Raw genomic sequence first — 16271 nt, forward strand, 5'->3', positions numbered from 1 at the left:
ATTACAAAATGGGAAGATGCAGAAATAAAGATGAGAAGAAAAAATAAAAAATAAAAGCAATTTTGCTATAGAATTTTATTATTTGATATATTGAAATACTATGCAAGAACATAACTTGTTCTAAGAAAATATTTAATAACATTAAAACATGATCAAGTGCCAAAAACAATATAAAAATCATCATAAAACAAGATAGATTCTCATCTTTCAAGATGTAGTATAGGGAAAAACTAGAACAAATTTAATAGCAGTCATTTCTAAGTATGATTGTGAGAGATTTTTTCCAAAAGATGTAACAGTGAACATTTTCTGATTACCAAGTAATGGATATCAATGGAAAATTTAAGGTTCAGGACAAATCTTTTTCAAAATAAAAATTATTTTTTTTACTTTCCCAAAATAAATTATAAACTATATTAAAATTTTTGCATTTATTTATTATAGTCATTAAAAATTAACTCCTGAGGGAAACTGAGTTCCAAGAACCATATGTATGGAGCATAATTTATTATAAGGACACAACCCTGCATTCGCCACAGTTTTACTCTGCAATTTTTGTATTCTTTTGTTGTTTTTTGGGGGGCGGGTCTGGTCGTGGGGCCTGAACTCTGGGCCTGGGCGCTGTCCCTCAGCTCTTCAGCTCAAGGATAGCACTCTACCACTTGAGCCAAAGCGCCACTTCCGGCTTTTTTCTTTTTGCTTATGTGGTGCTGAGGAATTGAACCCAGGGCCTCAGGCATGCAAGGCAAGCACTCTACCACTGAGCCACCTTCCCAGCCCCTATGCAATTTTTATTACCTGCAGTCAGCTGTGGACAAAATTTCTTAGTATTGTGAAAAAAATCTCACTCTAACCTGCTCTATCCCTGTGGATAACATCATTTTTGACCAAGGCATCTGTGCTATTCAGTTTCCTGCCTACTGCTAGCTGAGATAGGTAGTTACCTCAGTCCTCTGATCAGTTGTTCAGGCATTGTCTTTGTTTTTAATCTTCATGAAAGAGTGAGAGTTAATAAAACTCCTATTTTACTTAATAGTGTCTCCTTGGTATAGTAATATTGGTGCTAATAATTTTATTCCAGACCTTCATGTAATTGTTCTATTTTGTCTTTTTTTCTATTTTTGATACTGAAGATTGAATCCAGGACATTGCATTTGCTAGGCAGGAGCTTTGCAACTGAGCTAAATCCCAGCCCAGTTGTTCTATTTTGTTGCAAGCTATTGATAATCACATATTGTATCTAATTTATGAATTAAACTTTAACATAAGAGTGTGTGTACTCTTCATAATTATAGGCACACACTGGTGGATGCCTTCATGGACACTGTAACTTTAGGGCCCACATCTAAAAGAATGAGTACAAACAAAGCTACTAAAGCTACCAGCACAACTACATTTATTGCAGCATTATTTACCATAGCTAAGATATGGAACCAACCCAGGTGCCCTTCAGTAGATGAATGGATCAAGAAAATGTGATGTATATATGTGTGTGTATATATATATATATATATATATATATACACACACATCATACACACACACACACACACGCACACAATGGAATTCTATGCCTCCATCAAAAAGAATGACATTGCCCCATATGCTAGGAAATGGAAAGACTTGGAAAAAATTATATTAAGTGACGTAAGCCAGACCCAAAGAAATATAGGTCCCAAGGTTTCCCTTATTTGCAATAACTAGTAATGTCTGAGACAAGCAGAAATGGTCAGATAAGTTGATGTTAAGCGAAATGAACCCCAAGATAAGGGTTCAAATGTTTTTTCTTTCTTTCTTGCGATTGTTTCTAACATATTTATAAGATAATTTTTTGTTGTTTTGTATGTCCCTCCCCACGATATAACCCCTGTCTCCATTGTATTTAATGTTGGCATAATTTGTGGAGGGGAAGAAAAAAAAAAAAACAGTTGTTTTTTTTTTTATTTGTGAACATACTGTACAGAGGGGTTACAATTACATGGGCAGGATAATGCGTACATTTCTTACCAAGCATTGCAGCCTCCTCCTTTGTTTACCCTTCACATCCCTTCCCAGCCAAAAAAACAGCTGTTTAAATAGGGATATAGGTGGACCCATTGCAACAATGAGATGTACAAGACATTATGTCGAAAAACAAACTTTACAACTTTGGCCTGGGGTGGGGGGAGTGGGTGGAGATGATGGGAAGGGGAAAAAAAGATAAGAAATGTACTCATTACCTTGCCCATGTACTTGTAACCCCTCTGACCAGCAGCAGCAATATCTACTGGGATCTTTTTACAAACGTATGTCCTTGGGTCTCATCCCAGAATAACTGAATCACAAACTGAATTTTCACCCAACAATGCATATTTTAACAAGTCCTCCAGGCTTTTTTTAAATGCATATTGATTTTCGAGAAATGACTCTTTAGGATTTTGAGTTCTGAGATCAAGCTTGAACAATTTAAAATTAAATTTCAAAAAATTTAGATTAGAAAATTCCTTCATGTGTTATTTTTCACTCTTTTTTGTCCCTGCCTTTATATATGTATGTGCATATTATATATACAAATACACATGTATGCATATATATGTTTTTTTATTTATTCATATATTTACCATGTTTCCCTAAAATATTAAGGATTTGCTGGCTAAAATACAACAGCATGCCAACAGTTGTAAGAATTCATTTAATATTGTCTCCCAATTATTTCCCAAAATACTGTACATTTTCCTATTTGATTCTTCATTTCAGTTTTATAAAGAATTATTTTCTTACCTTCATTTTGCAAATAGGAAAACTGAAGCACAAAGTCAAACACATACACAAGGGTAGAAAGTTTTGTTTTGGAATTTGGAATCCTCCATCAGTTCATTGTATACTTCTTGAAAATAACGCAGCTGTGAACAGATGAACATCTGCTTATATGACACCATGAGTTCAATTCCCAGAATTGAAAATAAATTAAATAGGCAAAATGGAAAATAAAGGAGAAAGACAAATGTATGACCTGTTTTCCAGAGCTTTATATAGCTGTTAAACATGACCTGTGAATTTGCCTCTGGCACCAATACATAGGAAAAAGGATGAACAGCAAGGTTTATAATCACTAAGCTGTGGAAACAAACCAATTTTCTATAAGGCTATTGTGGTTTAAAAGAAATGTTTCATGTGATTGGGTCCTTTGAAATTTGGCCTAATGGTTTCAATGCATATTCACATATTTGTTTATATAATCATTTTCTGTTATTTATTGCACACTCTGCTGATAGCTGAGAGAAAGAAAATTGGAAAGATAACCCATGCCCTGGAGACTACCAGGATTTGGGTAAAACAATGGTATATCGCCTTTGACCTTTGCTGATATTGTCTTTGAGGCCACAGGCAGAAATGCACAGGCCATGATGGGAGATGAGACAATGCATAAAGGAAGAATTCCAAAGGAATACACTGCTGCTGATGAAATAGAAACACCCTCAATTTCTTTGACTTGACTTTGCCTTCTCTATAGTCTATATCTGCAATCCAAGGCTGCCTTGAAGAAGAATTGGGGTCTGAGATTCTGCAGGTTCCTTGTTTTCTTTGGAGATTATGTGTCTGTAGCAATAAAAGACATGAAAGTGGTGGGAAGAGACAAAGTTAGTTGGTTTCAATAATACATACACAACCTCCTGAATTTCCAGTCAAAGATCACTCTTCTTCCTCTGTCAATAACCCCTAAAAGTGTCACCAATGTTTAAAAATTACTTGTTCTCCTCTTTTTCCCATTCTAATGTTTCTAATAGGTGACATAGTTGACATGCTTTGGATAAGTTGGTAGCTTATTAACAATGGAAATGTATTTCTCACAGTTCAAGTTTAAAAGTTTAAGATGGATGTGCAGCAAATTCAGTGTATGGGGAGGGCTCAGCTCCTAATTCATACACACTTCTTCCAGCACCCTGAAGGATCACTCTTGGAATTTAAGGTCACAATACCTTTCGTGCGAATCTGCCCTCATGACTTAACTATCTTCTCATATTTGAGCCAAAATTTGAATACTTGGGGGACTAAGACTTTAACATGCTAATTTGAGGAGTAAAATACAAACCTTCAGACCATAAGAAGCAAAAATCTTTTGCCCCAAGGAGTCACAGCTTTGGCTATTAGATGGGAGCAATACAAATGAATGATAGCAGCCCTGGCCTATAGATTAAGACAAAAGTTGCTTTGACCACCTACACCTTTGATTTCTATTTCTAAGTGAACCCAGAAGGTATGAATGTTTTTTATGTTTATGCTCAGTGTATTCAAATAAACCACATGAGTTATGTAACGCATGTAATTGGAAATAATATGTCTTATATCCAACTTTTCTTCATTAATTTGATGAGAAAAGAGAGCAAACTCATTGAAAAATCTGGATATTGCTTTTGAATTATCCCCAACAGTTATAATATAGTGGAGACTGAAAACTGTATTGAAAAAAAGTGTAAGTTTTGGCTCTTTTCGCTTAGAGAGGTGTTCTCTAGCTGTATCCTAAATAATATTCCAGGGAGTTTTGCAACGATGTCAAGCGTCGAGTTTCCTAAGCGAGAGCAGCCTCATTTACACCTCTCCCTCCTCTTTGTCTTGTAGTCACAGCAGAAGTGTATCGTGATCTTTGCTCTCGTCTGCTGCTTTGCTATTCTCGTGGCATTGATATTTTCAGCGGTGGACATCATGGGAGAGGATGAGGATGGACTCTCAGAAAAAAATTGTCAAAATAAATGTCGGTAAGAGGTAACAAACAAAAATTATCTTTTAGGGTGGGTGAGAAAGTCAGAAAGAGCCCTATCTGGTAAGGAGAAAAATATCATAAACACAACTGATCATGAGGTGAAGTTGAAGCATCAATGTTCTTCTTTTTAAATGAACAGGGATCCATTTCACTTGATGATTTGGACAAATTTTATACAGAGGAGTAGTCAGCAAAGTGAGTTATTTTTTTAAATAGCCTTCATTTCTAGAGACCTGTGTATGAAGTTTTGATTTCTCCATTTAGCCTGGCAAAAACAAGTGCCCAGTAGACAGAGAATATTGTGCTAGTTGTTAAATCAAATGGAAGTTAATAGACAAATCTCAAATTTGTAATTTCAGGTAGGAATTATGATGGGTATGCCTGTGATTTCAGGAAGCAGAGAATCAGGAGGATTATAAGTTCAAGGCCTGCCTGGTGTACATACCAAGGCACAGTCTTAAAACAGTGAAACAAAACTATTAGCAAGCATATCTAAGAGAAGCCAGGTGCCCCAGTTTAGCCTTTAGTTTGTTCTTAACAGTATGTTTAAAAGTTTTACCAGCAGCTTTGTATTTATGAATAATCGTGCTACATAACAACTTTTTGGTCAATTGGTTTCATAAGAGACCCATAAAATAATATTGTGTGATAATATTGTAGTCAGGTTATCCACAAAGACAATATCCATCAAGGATGTATATCTCAGAACGTGTCTACATCTTTAAGTGACCCCAGACTATATTATGTCTGTATTATCTATTAAGTGCTATCTTTTCATTCTGTTCTGGACTGGCAGAATTATCCCAGGTTGATTGCAACCCCGTAAAGCTCCTCTTTCACCTCTTCCCTGATATGTGACTTACTTTTTAGGCTAGGGAAAGATATAGAAAAGTAACAGGAAGGGATAGATACGTAAGAGATGTATTTTTATATGAATTACTGCAAAGTTGAATTAAGGCCACACAATTATGGCAGCACTTGTGAATTAGAGCTTATGATGAATGTAAATTGTGATTTTTCCTCCTGAGGAAACTATTAGTCTAGGTGTGCATCTTTTTAGCTTAAAATAAAAATTTGGTAAAGTGTATGTGACTTTTATACTGGAGGTTTTGCCTTGAGGTTGAATGTTCTAGCATAGAACAAATGTCCTGAAAAACATCTGAGTTTTATTTTTTGTTGTTGTTATTTTTGGGGGGGGTTGGGGTTTCTGTTTTTGTTTTTGTGTTTGCCAGTGATCCATTATAATCTTGTTACCAGACAATATGTATATACAGAATAAAGTATGCAGAAAGAAGTCAGCATGCACTTTGAATTTTATTCTCTCCTATAAAAAAAAATGTGCTCCGTAAATATATTCAGGTCCCAAACTACATGTAAGAGAAAAATTGTTTTAGGATTATAAGGAAAAAGCAGAATAACAATATATTGCTATCATTTCCTCCTGATATTATTTATTGTATATCAAATATAAATGTCCCCATGGACAGGGGATCAATGATTGGTATTTATTGAATGGAAACATGTGCGTACCTCTTTCACCTTATTTTATATTAAAGACTTATGAGTACTTTAAATACAAACCCCAGCACCTGGAAGACATTTCACATAAGTTAAACTATAAAGTATTCATTAAGACAAAATACACAGGACTTTTTAACCTCTATTACTAGATATTTGAAATTTCAACAGAAAGAAAAGCTTTAGAATTATATTTTGTTTTACTTGGGAGAAATAAATGTTTACTTCAACGTTTAAGTTGTGCAACTAGAATTTAGGTTTGTATATTTCTCTATTTCAGTCAATAACCAAATTCTGATGAGTCAATGCTGCTGTTTTATCTTCCATTTAGAAAATATATTGTAGCTACCATGCATTCTCCTGTTTGTTTCTGATGGTCGACGGAAGCACTACTCCATTTACTAGATTTCACCCTTGTATGCAGCCATCTTTTTCCATAATTTTCACCCTCTTGGATTTTCCTCTCCAAGCAGCCTTTTCCCCATATGCCCTGTTTTTTCTGTTCTACATTTGCAGCCACCTCACTGCTTCTGTATGTCTGCCCTGCGCTGCCATCTGACTTCCTCCCCCAAATGTTTTCTGCTTCTTCTTTCTCCAATGCATGGGAATAGCAGATGCAGGAAGAGAAGGCCAGGTATCTGTGATGCCTTATTCCCCAGTCTGCTTCCCACATCTGTTTGGATCATTTTTTTTCATATATATTTTCATTGTAAAAGTACTGTGCAGAGGGGTTACAGTTACATGAATAGGGTAATGAGTACATTTCCTATTGTGCATTGTAACCTCCTCCTTTGTTTTTCCCCTACTATCCCTTCCCTCCTCACCCCCCTAACTCCTCCCTCCCCTCCACCAAAATTGTAAAGTTCCTTTTCAATATAGTGTCTTGTACATCTCATTGTTAAAATGGGTCAACATGTTTCCTTATTTAAGCATTTTGTTATATCCCTTCCCTTCCCCAAATTATAAAAGTGTATAACAAGATGCAGAACACCAGAATCAAATACAGTGAAAACAGGGGTTAAACCGTGGGGGAAGAACATACAAAAGAAACAAAAGAATCACATAGTGCATTATAAGTACATTAAAAACAATAGCAAGAAAGAAAAAACCACTTGTGTCCCTGTCTTGGGGTTTATTTCACTTAACATCATCTTACATGGTCATATGTACAGAGTTTTATTTGCAATAACTAGTACGTGTCTGGATCATTCTTATTTTAATTGATAAAATTTTCTTACAGCCTCTACTCTACTCTCTCTGTCATCACAGGTAACATTTTCTCATCTCAGGACTTTCTTCTTGCCTTTTGTGTCTGGATAATAAACTTCTCAACTATCAGTCCCATCCTTTGCCAATGTCCTGGGTAATTTGCAACTGTATTATCCAACTCCTCACTATTTAAACACCTCAGATCAATAAAATTTAACGTTCACTGCATTTTTGTGCTCACCTTCAATCAAACACATTCAATTCCAGGTTAAACTACCACAGTGACGGCCATGGACTTTAGGAGTCTTAATTCAAATCTGTGTTCTACCCACTTTCTATTAACTTGGGCAATATGTCTCTCTCTCTTCCTTGTGTTCTCTCTCTACCTTCCTTTTGTCCTTTCTCTTTCTCTCCCTTTCTTCCTTCTTTTTTCCCTTCTTTCTTTTCTTCCTTCGTTCCTTCCTTCCTTCCTTGCTTCCTCCTCTTCTTTCTTTTTCAGTCCTTTCTTTATTCCTCTTTTTCTTTTTTAGTCTTTTTTCCTTTCTTCTTCTTTTCCCTCCCTTCTTCCCTTTTTTTTCTTTTCTTTCTTTCTTGTGCTGGTCTTGGGGGTTGAACTCAGGGTCTAGGTACTGTTTCTGACCATTTTTGCTCAATGCTAATGCTCTACCACTTAAGCCACAGCTCTACTTCTGGCATTTTGACAGTTAGAGGTAAGAGTTTCTTTGACTTTCCTCCCCAGACTGACTTTGAATTGTGATTCTCAGCTCTCAGCCTCCTGATTAGCTAAGATTATGGCCATATGCCGCCAGAGCCTGGCAAATAGAATATCATGACAGATTAGTCAGAAGAAATATATTTGGATTTCTCTGATTGGTTTATTAGAGATAGTAGTCTAACTTTATAGGCCCAAGCTAGTGACTACAACTACAAATTAAGATTTCTTTCCCTACCCTGGGCATGCTGCTGTAAGCTATTGATCAGAGTTCTGTTTCTTAAATATGTGTTTACTTATGGTCTTGCATCACCCATTTGTAAATCTAATCTTCAGTTCCCTGAGCCACCCTCTTTATTGTCAGCCTCTTTTTGTTCTAATTTTCTTTCTTTCTCTTTCTCTTCTCTTTTTGTTTTCTGCTACAAAGTTTTGATTTAGGGTTTCATGTTTGCTCATCTCTCTTGCTTGGCTAGGACTCTATCATTTGAACCATACCTTCAGCCTAGTTTTTTGCTGATTAATTAGAAAAGAACTCTCTTGGACATTTCTTCCTGGGCTGGCTTTAAATCACATTCTTCTGGGTATTATTATCCAGAGAAGCTAAAATTACAGGTGTGAACCACCAACACCCAGCTGTTTTCATTTTCTTAATCCATTTGCCAGACTATGTCTTCATGATTTCTACAGCATCAAGTCTGATCTGCCCCTCTGATCTTCTGATTTAAGCATGCTGACAATCTTAAACTGGTCCCACCCATCCTTGTCCTCAGAACATCCGTGGCCAATACTTTAACATTCATTAGCCCAACAGAGGTAGGTGAGTAAGTGCCTGCTACTGTTTTTCAGTTCTAAGTGGGTAGCATTGTCCCTTGGAAGATTAAGGAGGCCTTTTAGAGACACTGAGGAGAAAATAGTACTGGTCTACAGGTACTCTCTAGTATATCAGCTTCAATCTTATCTTTCTATAAAGAAGCCTACCTTCCTCTTGCTGCCCTGACCTACTAGAGTCCTTCTGAGACTTTACATTGAGGTAGCACTCACTAGAGTGCATGTAGCTTAGCTTTCAGTACCTATTTACTTCACTTAAGTACATTTTTCTCTGTAGACTTTTCTCCTCCTGGCACCATTATCATAAACAGTGTTACAAACTCCATTCAATCTTTGTTGAGATCTGTTTCTTGGCAATTAAACTCCCTGTGGTCTGCACATTACTGAAAGTTGAAATAATACCAGCTTTTCTACAGTATGTCAGCATCTTTTCTTTGTTGTGACAGCCTCTCCCAAGCTGTCTCTGCCTGTGCACTCTTCTAAATATAGGGCTTCAATTCATCTTATTTCTACTAACTAGCCACTCTATTCTCTGATAGATTCTCAATTTTAAACTTCCCTTTCTATGCTTCCTAGGCTTTTATAGCTTTCTAAATAATGTGTCTTCTTATTAAAAAGAAAAAAATAACTTCTTTGGAAAGGTTGGGGGAAGGGCACAGAGCTCAAAGGAAAAGGGGGTGAAAGTACAGCAGTGGAGCTCACTGGACACTGATGAAAATGAACTATACAACTCCTGGATGGACACAGGAGGGAGGGACTGGGAGAAAGTGAGGGAAAAGAAGATACTGTACAAAAGGAAATGTACTTATTACCTGACCAATGTAATTGTAATCCCTCTGTAACTGTAATCACTTCTATCATAGCAATAAAGTAATTAATAAAAAGCTATGATCTGGTATTGTGTGTGTATGTGCACACACACATCAAGACTTGAATTCAAGACCTTGCACCCAGCTTTTTTGCTCATGGCTGGTTCTCTTTCAATTGAGCCATGCCTCCAGTCCAGCATTTTGCTAGATAAAAGGCTCATGGACTATTATACCTGACATCACCTTGAACCCCAGTTCCTCTCTCCCAAATTGCTAGAATTACAGGCATGAACCACCAGCAACTGGACAGCTAGAATATTTTGCCTGCTTTGTTTTCTTTATTTTCATCTCATGTTTTGTTGCTGTATAGAGCACTAATAATAATGTTATACACACTTACTATCATTTTTCATCCAAACATCAATTGTGTCAATATTTTCTCTAAAAAGATGTCCCTTTTTTAAGATATACTTTAAAAGCTCTTGCTATGTTTCCCAGACTGGTCCCAAACAAAGCCGTTGTCCTACTTCAGTCTCCCAACTAGCTGAGATGGCAGGTGCTTCCTGAAGGCTTTTATGTATCTGTTAACCATTTCCATTCGTAGAGAAACAAGGTCTTTTATCCTCAGAAAAACATGTGCCTATTTCTTTGTCTTTGATCTGGATTTCTGTGTACTTCCGACATTGTTGATTCCTTCTTAATTTTAATCCATATATTATTTGATTACTTGAGAAAATGAAAGGTGAATCTCTGCCTTCTCCAAGAATACTACCTAACAGTGAGGTCTAGGGTATTATTGGATAAATATAGAAAGCTTTACTCTGTCTTACATCCTGTGATGTGGCTATTTTATGATTTCCCAGTGTTCCCAGCAATCATTCCCTTCCATCCTTACAACCACATACTATAAAGTTGTTCTCATGTCCTATCCCTATACTAGTATGGACCTTGTGACTTACTTCCAGATGCTACTCTTGTTCAGAACACTGGAGGTCATACAGAATCCCTCCCTTTCAGAAAAAAGGCAGTTTAGTCTCTGTTACTCTATGCATGTATTTCACACCCTTTGGAGCAACCTTTATTATTTGTGTCTTTTTTTCTTCAGCATATTATGTTCCTACTTATTAGAGACATTATTGCTCCAAGAGGTGCTTTCCAGCTGGGTAATAGTGGCTTACACCTGTAATCCTAGCTACTCAGGAGGCTGAGATCTGAGGATCACAGTTCAAACCCAGACCAGGCAGGAAAGTCTGTGAGACTCTTATCTCCAATTAAACACCAGAAAACCGGAAGTGGTGCTGTGGCTCAAGTGCTAGCCTTGAGCTGAAGAACTGAGGGACAGCGCCCAGACCCAGAGTTCAAGCCCCATGATCAACACACACACACACACTCATGGTGCTTTTCGGTCCACAACTCTTGAAAAGTATACACCAACGCAGTCAACATCCTGCCCTTTCCTCTGCCTCCAGACAAATTCACATCACAGTATGGAAAGTAATTTAAAAAAAAAAATCACATCCACACTCATCACCAAAAGAGTTTGGAAACCTAACTTAGCTGACAGCTTAAGCACCACATTCATCAGTGGATGGACACTTAGGCCCAATTCCACATCTTCCCTGCTGTGCATAGTAAATTGGTAAATATAGGAATGCGAACATCTCTTTGAAAAATGGAATCAGGAGAACTCGGAGAAAGATGGCAGAGGAGAAGCTGGAGGCTAAACAAGCTCTTGCATAGAAAACAGTTTTAGTGTTCCAGTGAACAGTCCTATGCTAGAGAAACACACCAAGTGTGCCATCACAATACAGAGAGTTTGGCCAGAGAAGAAAAATCCAGGCAAGTAGACAGATCTGAGCACTTGCCAGTGTCTGCAGCTGCAACAGTGGCAGCTGCTTCAACAGCCGCTATATCAACAGAGAGAGCCCAGGACAAAGGCACCAGATGCCTTGTGCGACCAGATTTTACTTACCACCAGCAAGAACTGACAAGGACCAGAAATCTTCATCCTGCTGATTGCAGACCAGGGACAGCCCACAAACCAGGACCCTGGAGTGAGTACACCCGAGACATCCTTACTCCTTCTCAAGAAGCAGTGGTGGAAAGGTAGCCCCTCCCATACCACTGGAGAAGAACCCCATCTTTGATACTGAGAAAGGACTGGCCTAGCAGCTAGCTCCAATTCAGACCTTCAAAGAAAACAATTGGAGCCATTCAGCAGGTCACAGGAACCTGACCTCACCTGCATAGCTCAGCTCCAGCCAGGGGAAAATTGCCTTTCCCAGGCAGGGAAAGCTCTGCCCCCAGAGGAGTAAATTCCTTTGCCGGGTAAACAGAACCAGAGGCTGCCCCTCCCCACTGCAGCCTAGGCCCCAGTCTCAGCAGTAGGAGGGGTAAAAGACAAACAATTGAAACTAAGTAAACATAAATCCTGAGAATGGCTCCAGGCTGGGCTCTGTCAGTGTCTCAGGATGTAGCCCTTCAGGGAAAAGCTACTGATTGCTGATAGGCCTCAATCCTACCCAAAACCTAGCCTCATCATTGCAACTCCAAGCTAGAGGAAACAGCCATTGCCCTCTCTCCCTCCCACTGAACTAGCCTGGGAGGATCACAAAGTCGTGGATAATGCAGAGCATTTTTCTGCCCGCTCAAACAAACTGACTTAAACCAATCAAGCCATAGGAAAATCAAACACCACAAGCAAATCAGAAATTCCAGCAAGAGACTGGTTACAGACACAGGGGAGATACAAGATCCCCGCCCCCAAAAAAAAAACATCAAATAACTCATTTTTCTACCTAATTTTTTAATTGTTTTGTATTTTTTTCTTTCTTTCATAATTTTTACTTTAGTTGTGTGTGTGTATTTGTTTTTTGTTTTTTTTTTTTTTTGATCTCTTTTAACCTTGTGGTCTTTTTTTTTTTTTTGCATGATTTAATTGCTGTTCTGCTCATCCCCAGATAGATACCCATCATTGAATATTTGACCTTATCCTTCATAGTGTACATATGTAATTCAGAAATTGGTTACTCAATTCACAACCTCTTAAGCTTAACTTCTTTAATAGTACTGTTATTTCTTTATACTTATATAATTTTTAAGTACTCCATTTTTAATTGTTTTTATTTTTTCATTTTTTCCTTTTTATCTCTCCTCCTCTCATCCTATCCTTTTTTTCTATCAGTATTGTTCCTTTATACGTACATAATTTTAAGTGTTTCATTTTTTAAATTTAAATTTGTGGGTTTTTTTCTTTTTTTCTTGTTTATCTCTCTCCTTTCATTTTGTTCTATCCATTTCCTCTCTGAGATTAGGATTTGGTTAAATTCACTATTTCCTTTTACCTCTCCACATACCTCTAATCCTATTTTTCCCCACAGTTCTCCCTAAACATATTAATTTCTGATCTGCTGAATCCCTCTTTGATGTTCTTAGCCCATTAATCCATAGTTATTTGATGTTGAATAGATTGTACCTGTTGAACTAGATTGTATCTGCAGCCATTTTGACTGTGCAACTACAGAACTCTGGTGGATGCTCACCTTAAAATAGTGGTCTAGGGGCTGGGCAGGTGGCTTACTGGTAGAGTACTTGCCTTACATGCCTGAGGCCCTGGGTTCGATTCCTCAGCACCACATAAGCAAAAAAAAAAAAAAGCCGGAAGTGGCACTGTGGCTCAAGTGGTAGAGCGCTAGCCTTGAGCTGAAGAGCTGAGGGACAGCACCCAGGCCCAGAGTTCAAGCCCCACGTCCAGACCCAAAAATAAAAAAATAAAAAAATAGTGTTCTAGCATGAAATAGTTAATACTTCCATATCAAATAGGCAGAACAAGCCAGAAAAACACAAGAAAAATGGCAAGTCCAAGTATCTCAACTCCCACTCATGATAATCAGGTGACAGAACATTTAATGAATAATCTAGAGGAGAGTTCCCAAAAAGCTCCACAAACACTACTGGTAAATATGGTGAATGAAAAGATTGAAAGCTTGCAAAGGACTCAGTGTGAGCATGATAGGGAGCAAGACAAGGCTAACCAAAGATTAATACAGGAACTTCATGAGCATGTTGAGGCTAACCAAAAATTATTACAGGAATCTCGTGAGCATGAGGAAGCTACTCAAAGCTTAATACAGGAATTGCATGAGCAGGGAGAGAAAAGGCAAAGAGAAATATAGGGGCTGGGAAGGTGGCTCAGTGGTAGAGTGCTTGCCTTGCATGCATGAGGCCCTGGGTTTGATTCCTCAGCACCACATAAGCAAAAAGAGAAAAAGCCGGAAGTGGCGCTGTGGCTCAAGTGATAGAGCTCTAGCCTTGAACTGAAGAGCTGAGGGACAGCGCCCAGGCCCAAAGTTCAGGCCCCACGACCGAACCAAAAAAAAAAAAAAGAGAAATATAGGCATTGCATGAGCATGAGGAAACTAATCAAAGAGTAATACGGGAATTGCTTGAGTGGGATGGGAATACAGAAAGATCAATAGAGACATTCATGGAATCCATAAACAGACAGCTGAAGGAATCCAGGGAGGCCATAAAGAGAATGCTGAATAGAGCCCATCAGGAGGAAAGGGAGTCCAACAAAACCATAACCAATCAACTAAGGGAACTGAACACCAAATTAAGGAAGTAAAGAAGTCCATATAAGATCTAAAACAAAGCTCCAACACAGAATTTGATGCCATCAAATCCGACCAATTAGAAGGAAATGAAATAAAAAACAAAGTAGAAAGTCTTAGATCATACAGAAGATCGAATCTCGGGGATTGAAGACAGCCTAGATACTATAGAGAAAGAACATACAACTACCCAAGACAAATCCAAGAAATACGATAGATCTATTCAACATTTAGAAGACACCATCAGAAGGTCTAATCTGAGGATAATAGGTGTAGAGGAGCACCTAGAGACAGAAGTTAATGGTCTAGTAAAATTATTTAATAGGATCCTAGCAGAGAATTTCCCAAACATGCAAAAAGATAGGCCTATTCAGATACAAGAAGCTTTTAGAATCCCAAATAGACCAGACCAGAACAGGACATCCCACCACCACATTATAATCCGCACAGGATCAATTCAGACCAATGAAAGATCCTTAAAGCTGTCAAGGAGAAAAGATCAATCACCTAAAAAGGGAAATCAATCAGAATAACCTCAGATTTCTCAATAGAGACAATTAAAGCAAGAAGAGCCTGGAATGATATATGCCATGTCCTAAAGACAAACAACTATCAACCAAGAATACTGTACCCCACTAAACTCTCCTTCATAACAGAAGGCCAAATAAAAACCTTCCATAGCAAAGAAAAACTGAAACAATATATCTCCACCAAACCAGCCCTACAAAAGATATTTAAAGATGTCCTACACATAGAAAACCAACAAGACCACATTAAAGGCCAAGAAACCACACCCAAACTGAGAATCCAAGAACTATAGAAAGAACCCAGTTGTGACAGCCCCCAAGAAGGTGGATAACATGGCAGGAATTACCAAACACATCTCAGTCCTAACTCTCAATATTAATGGACTTAACTCTCCAATTAAGCAAGATAGACTGTTCTAGTTGGATTAAAAAGCATGATCCTTCTATCTGCTGCCTTCAAGAGTCCCACCTTGCCTATAAAAACAAACATATCCTGAAAGTGAAAGGCTGGAATAAAATCTACCAAGCAAAAGGCTCCCATAAACAGGCAGGAGTTGCAGTCCTATTATCAGATAAAATATACTTCAAATTAAAACTAGTGAGAAGAGATAGAAAATTTCATTACATACTAATTAAGGGATCTGTCCTTCAGGATTATATTACAATTCTAAGTATATATTCACCAAACAATGAAGCACCCAAATTCATCCAAGAAACACTACTTTCCTTCAAATCTCACATAAATCCAAAGACATTAATTGTTGGGGACTTTAGCATACAACTATCCCCACAAGATAGATCACATTGGCAAAAACTCAACAGAGAAACCGCAGATCTAAACAACTGCAACTAGATTTAACAGACATCTACCGAATATTTTACCCAAAAGCATCAGAATACACATTCTTCTCAGCCGCACACAGAATATTTTCCAAAATAAACCACATTTTAGGTCACAAAGCAAACATCCAAATTCAGGAACATTGAAGTTATGCCTTGCATTCTCTCTGACCACAAGGGAATAAAATTAGTACTCAACACCAAAAGCCACCAAAGAAAGTCCTGTAACACATGGAGGCTGAACAACACACTGTTGAATCACCAGTGGGTCATGAAAAACATTGGAAAGGAAATTCAAATGTTCATGATATTCAACAAAAATGAACACACAAATTACCAGCGCCGGAAGTGGCGCTGTGGCTCAAGCAGTAGAGCACTTGCCTTGAGCTGAACAGCGCAGGGACAGTGCCCAAGCCCAGAGTTCAAGCCCCATGACTGACAAAAAAAAAAGAAAAGAAATACAAATTACCAGCT

General features: G+C 37.9%; 1 protein-coding gene across 1 annotated transcript in view; it reads left to right on the forward strand.

Annotated features, from left to right (window-relative positions):
• The window catches only part of Pld5 (phospholipase D family member 5), a 342516-nt gene that overhangs the window by 127172 nt on the left and 199073 nt on the right, over window positions 1-16271 (forward strand). The window contains exon 2 of the mRNA XM_042674470.1: window positions 4600-4736. Within this exon, the coding sequence (XP_042530404.1) occupies window positions 4600-4736 (137 nt within the window). The remainder of the gene's footprint in view (window positions 1-4599; window positions 4737-16271) is intronic.

This window comes from Dipodomys spectabilis, unplaced genomic scaffold, assembly GCF_019054845.1.
Source record: "Dipodomys spectabilis isolate Male_0828 unplaced genomic scaffold, ASM1905484v1 ptg000019l, whole genome shotgun sequence".
In the NCBI taxonomy this organism is placed as follows: domain Eukaryota; kingdom Metazoa; phylum Chordata; class Mammalia; order Rodentia; family Heteromyidae; genus Dipodomys; species Dipodomys spectabilis.